The sequence below is a fragment of the Muntiacus reevesi genome, chromosome 15, assembly GCF_963930625.1.
Source record: "Muntiacus reevesi chromosome 15, mMunRee1.1, whole genome shotgun sequence".
Taxonomy (NCBI): Eukaryota; Metazoa; Chordata; class Mammalia; order Artiodactyla; family Cervidae; genus Muntiacus; species Muntiacus reevesi.
In genome coordinates, this window is record NC_089263.1 from 65,188,696 (window position 1) to 65,193,869 (window position 5,174).

Below are 5,174 nucleotides of genomic sequence, written 5' to 3' on the forward strand. Positions count from 1 at the left end.
TACGAAAAGGTGAATCCTCCTCAGACCATTGGTGATTTAAAGGAAGAAATATAATGAGTTTCTAGAGTTATACCTATAGCTGATTCATGTTGATGTTTGACAGAAAACAACAAAATTCCGTAGAGTAATTATCCTTCCATTAAAAATATGAATAAATTTAAAAAAAAGAAAAGAAAAGAGTTGTTTACGGACCAAAGAAACAGCCAACACGCTCGCCTTTCTCGCGCCGCCTCATATGAGTCCTCGCCCCCTCAGACGAGTCCCTCCCCCATGTCGCCTCCGGCCTATCACGGGCCGCGTGTCTCACGAGTCCCGCCCCCACGTCGTCCCCGGCCTATCCCGCGGCGCTTTCGCACCACTCCGCCGTCCCGTATCCCTGCCCGTGGCGCGCCCGCTCTGACCCTTGACCTCTCCCCGGACTTTCCCGCGCCTCTGAGTCCCACCTCCCAGAGCAAGAGACCCGCCCCCGCCCTCGCTCTGGGCCTATCCCACTTCGCGCCGCGTACTAGTCCCGCCCCCGCTCCGCGCCGGGTTGGCGCGCGGCTGTGACGTCACGGGCAAGAGAGGCGCGGCGGCCGAGCGGAGCCGCTCCGGGCCGCGGCCATGCCCAAGCGGGGCTGCCCCTTCGCGGATGCGGCCCCGCTGCAGCTCAAAGTGCGTGTCGGCCAGAGAGAGCTGAGTCGCGGCGTGTGCGCCGAGCGCCTCACGCGAGAGATTTTCGGTGAGTGCGGCGAAGCGGGGCTGGGCGGGGTTCCCCGCCGACCGCGCCCCCTGGAGCCGGGGCCCGTGTTGCCCGCCGCCTGACCGGGCTTAGGAGCGGCAAGTAGGACGGCGTGAATGCTCCCGCGTCCACGACCTGCCCCTTCCCCACCTCCCGAAACGGACGGCTTCTGCGTGGGGCCGAGTCGGGGCTCGGTCCTGCGGGAATACTGGACTCACAGGAGCCCGCTCTGATCTGACCAGCCCAGCGAGAGGCCTCCGGGTCTCGCTTCCCGGGACTCGTCCCGGTGGGAAAGCCGGCAGAGGAACCCCATATAACCCGAGAGGCTTGTGTGGAGCGCGCCCTCCTTGCCAGGCGGTGTCTCTGCGGGAGACCCTGCCTCCCGGTTTGCTGGGGGGCCGGTCGAAGGAAGATTCTCCTGAGGGGCAGGCACGGGTCACCGAAAGACCCCTGCAGGCCCTCAGGTCTTCTGGAGGAACAAAGTCAAAGCCAGCTCCTGCGGGGTTAGGCAGGCAGACAGGGAAAGGAAGGAAGTTCGTGGCAGAGGGAACAGCCTGTGCAAAAACCGGGCAGCTGGAGTGTGCTGTCCGGCTCAGCGCGGCTGGACTGTCCGGTTGGAGAGATGTGAGGGTGCTGACCTAAGCCTTCCCTTCTGGCTTCCTCATGCACATTTTTGAGTGCATTGATAATACCGATCATCACTTTGGAGGGGTTAGCAGGTAATGTAAATGAGTGAAGCCTAGGGTACTTGGGCCAAACTGCAATTGTTCCTCTCTCAGGACATTCCAAAAACGGAAACACTGCAAACAGAAAGAAGAAAGGGGTTCCCTGGTGGCTCAGACAGTAAAGAATCCTCCTGCAATGAGGGAAACCTGGTTTCGATCCCTGGGTGGGGAAGATCCCCAGGAGGAGGGCATGGCAACCCACTCCAGTATTCTTGCCTGGAGAATCCCATGAACAGAGGAGCCTGGTGGGCTACAGTCCATGGGGTCGCAGAGTCAGACACGACTGAGCAACTAACATACACACACACAAGTCAATCTAGCTCTTGACCACGATGTCCTGGAGCACTTGCAGAGCTTGTCCCATGCAGAGCCTGTCGGGGAGGGAGTGCTAGGCTCCCTGGACATTCTCTGAGACAGGCAGGACATCGTGAGGCCCGTGTGAACTAATGTGTAATGTTTCCAAGTCTCTAACTTTGGCCTCTTTATGTTGAACTAGCCACAGGCCCTTGAAGACAAGGGTTAGCCTCACCACATGACCTGCCCTCCCGCCCCCCCCCCCCCAGTCCCATCCTGTTATGAATGGGGAGACTGGAGGAGGAGGAGCTGGGTGTGGCATGCTGTCATCACTTCAGTTGAGTTATCAGCCATGTGTTTCTGTCGATATCACCCAGCGCCAGCAGCTTCTAAGCTCTCCACCCTGGCTCTGTTGGGACAGGGCAGACAACCACAGAGCAATCCTGGGGCTGGCGCCTAGCATTTGACCTTGTGAAAGCCCGTAGTACCCTGATAGAAAGCTGCTGCTCAGGGGTAGGGAGATGTCCGGGCCCCACAGAGGTCTGGAAAGTTCTGGGGTACCTTGCCAGGAGCTCTGCAGCAGCCGAAAGGTTGCAGGCTCAGCTCTGAGCCTCTTGCTGTGCTTTAGTTGGTGATCCACAGCGCAGAGCTTCCTCTGTCGAAGGAGGCCTGCCTGTGGGTTCTGGGGAGGAGGTGAGGCCACACGTTGTGAAAAATGAGCAGAGTGACAGGACGGGGAGCCCAGATGGGGTTGCAGGGTGCAGAACCTGGCTGGAGGAGGTGCCTGCTGAGCCCGGGCAGGAGGGCAGCCTCGACAGGAGCAGCTTGGTTCCGGGTGGCTGGAAGACTGCTCAGAGGAGGGCTCAGCACACACGGTTCTGGGGACAGGCAGCCCCGCAGGGGCTTCCACACCACAGGGGGGTAAGCGGGCAATGCTTGTCCTCCCCAGAGAAGACCACGCAGCTCCTCTTCCGTGGGGCCCAGGCCTGCATGGACCCTGCGTGGGAGGAAGGCTGCGCCATCGTCCACATGCCAGAGTCCCCGAGGCCCGGCCCCACAGAAGCCCCTCGGGCTGCGCGCGGGCAGATGCTGATTGGGCCCGACGGCCGGCTGACCCGGAGTCGAGCACAGGCCTCCGAGGCTGGTGAGTAAGGCCTACAACAGGCGCTTCCCAGGTCTCTGCTGCAGACAGGATGGGGCGGGGGCTCTTCCTCCTGGGCTGGAGTCTGATGCCAAGAGCGGGGCAGATGCCTGGAGGCTCCCACTGCAGGAGGCTCTGCCACCTCTGACGTGTGGGAGCTGTGGACAGCTCTAACCGTTGGATCGAAAGGAGCAGACACCCCTCTGGGTGACCCTCGTGGGTGTCCTGCCTGCTTTCCACCTGTAGCTCTCATCCAAATCACTCTGCAGTGTGCTGTAGCCTCAGACTGTCACGTGCATCACTGGTTAAAAACTCCCACCCCCCAGGGCCCAGGAGCCCCTGTGTTAAGCCAGGACACGGGGACCACACTTTGAAACCCAGCTATGAGACGCACCAGGGGTTGAAGGCCTGGCGAGTTCTGCTGCAGGTGGTCAGGGGAAGAGCTGGCCCAGGCTCCCGACCTCTGGGTGCTGAGAGTTGCAGGTGGGCCTCAGGGAAGCCAGCTGGGATATCCCCCGGTGAACTGGTCCAAGCGCCGTGCTTCCGCATAGGGTGACTAGTGGTGGGTCAAGCGCTGGAGGAGGGTGGCCCGCTGTCCTCCGGGGGGTGAGGGGAGGCCCCCGGTCCCAGGCCTCCCGGTCACCATTGGGCTGACTGCTGTTTCTTCCGCACAGACCCGGCTGGGGCGGCGTCGGGAGCCTGCTCGTCGTGCGTGCGGGCCGTGGACGGGAAGGCGGCGTGCGGCCAGTGCGAGCGGGCCCTGTGTGCGCGCTGCGTGCGCACCTGCTGCAGCTGCGGAGCCGTGGCCTGCGCCCTGTGCGCCCACGTGGAGTGAGTGCGGGGCGGGGGGGGGGGGCCTCCCCGGGGTGTGTGAGTGCGGGCCCTGGGGCAGGGCCTCCTGGTCCTCTCGCCTCCCCCAACTGCCTGGTCCCCAAACACACTCAGAGCCCACCGCTCACCTGCCTGCATCTCGTGGCCGTGACGGGCCGGGCGCCCTGCCCTGTGTGATGAACAGCTGACTCACTCCAGGGCCCCCTGGAGGCCGGGCCTTGGGCCTCCGAGCTGCAGCATGGCCCTGGCAGCGGGCATCCTGCCCGCGCCTGGTGATCCCTCAGCCCCCGGCTCCGGTGGGGCTGTGGGCTGGGTCGCTGCTGAGAGCCAGGCCTGGGATCAGCCACAGCCCGACTCTGTGGCGCCCACCTGGGGCAGCTGCCGCCTCCCAGCCCTTCAGCTCCTTCCCAGGGCGGTCTCCTGTTTGCCTCTTCCCTGCCTCGCTGGAGCCGTCCGGGGCCAGTCCACCTGCCGCACAGTTGGGGGCTGCCCGGGGCGTCAGGCCCCTGTGAGGCCTGAGCTGCGCCCCGGGGCTCCGAGGCTGGCGGGGCCACTCCAGCGAGGGCTCCAGACATTCACCATCACGCCCTGCAGGTGGATGTCCCCTGGGGGCTGGGGGCTGAGGGGGTCTCCTCGGGCCGCCCCTCGTCAGCGGGCTCCGCACTCCGGCCTTGCCCCAGCCGCCCCCCTCGGGGACGTCCATCTCCGGGGGGCTGGCCGTGGGGGCTCGGCCGCCCGGGGGGCGGGACCCCCTCGTGACTGTCTCCATCTGGGCCGGGCGGTAGGCAGCTCACGGGACTCAGCCCTAACGCAGCTCCTCCCCTGCCCGGTCTCAGCTGCGGAGGCGACCTTCACGAGAGAGTGCTATGCTCCGGGTGCGCCGTGTTCGAGGCCTGAGCCCGCCGAACCGCCGCCCCACTGGGACCGCCCTGCCATCTCGACTGAGGAACCGGGGCAGGGTGCTTTTTCTCTTTTGTATTTTGTGCTCCTGACGACCGAAGACAATAAATGCTTTATATTTGGACGAGAGGACTCACTTGCCAGCTCCTGGGGCCTGTGACCCGCCCACTCCACTGAGCTCTGCTGCCGCTCGGGGGTGGGCCGGGTCACAGAACGTCCCTGAAAGGCCACCGGACACGCTGCCGTCTCGGGGCCTGGGCCTGGGGGACCCGCCCGCCCCTGCCCAGGAGGGTGGGTTCTCGCCGGGGGTGGGGCCTGAGGGAGGCAGCGGACAGGCGGGCCGGTTCCCACACACAGACCCCCGCAGCACTGTGTGCCAAGAGGAGCCCGTGGGCGGTCAGCCTGGCTCCCCGGAGGACCTGGCGGAGCCGGGAGGTGCGCTGGGGCGGGCAGCCGGGCCGCTGGCCAGCTGGAGGGTCAAGTGACCGCGGTCCTTAGGGGGCTGGGCCAGGGCAAGGTTTTCCCCCATGGGCAGAGCCTGGGACCCCGGCAGCAGGGAGGC

General features: G+C 64.7%; 1 protein-coding gene across 2 annotated transcripts; it reads left to right on the forward strand.

Moving 5' to 3' along the window:
- Positions 1–539: 539 nt before the first annotated feature.
- Positions 540–4,736, forward strand: SIVA1 (SIVA1 apoptosis inducing factor). Of its 2 annotated transcripts, XM_065906442.1 has the most exons (5): positions 540–721; positions 2,690–2,884; positions 3,208–3,364; positions 3,556–3,712; positions 4,549–4,736. In XM_065906442.1, exons 1-5 carry the CDS (start codon positions 604–606, stop codon positions 4,702–4,704), a joined length of 783 nt encoding a protein of 260 aa, XP_065762514.1. In that variant the 5' UTR covers positions 540–603; the 3' UTR covers positions 4,705–4,736. The 2 variants fall into 2 exon arrangements, with proteins under 2 accessions (XP_065762514.1, XP_065762515.1); XM_065906443.1 differs by lacking the exon at positions 3,208–3,364 and having other exon boundaries at positions 544–721.
- Positions 4,737–5,174: the final 438 nt, after the last annotated feature.

Excerpts from the sequence above, each read along its gene's own strand:
- SIVA1 (XM_065906442.1), top strand. The coding sequence starts at position 604 with ATGCCCAAGCGGGGCTGCCCCTTCGCGGATGCGGCCCCGCTGCAGCTC. Across the intron at positions 722-2,689 it reads CCTCACGCGAGAGATTTTCG|AGAAGACCACGCAGCTCCTC; the intron begins GTGAGTGCGGCG and ends TGTCCTCCCCAG. Across the intron at positions 3,365-3,555 it reads CTGGGTGCTGAGAGTTGCAG|ACCCGGCTGGGGCGGCGTCG; the intron begins GTGGGCCTCAGG and ends TCTTCCGCACAG.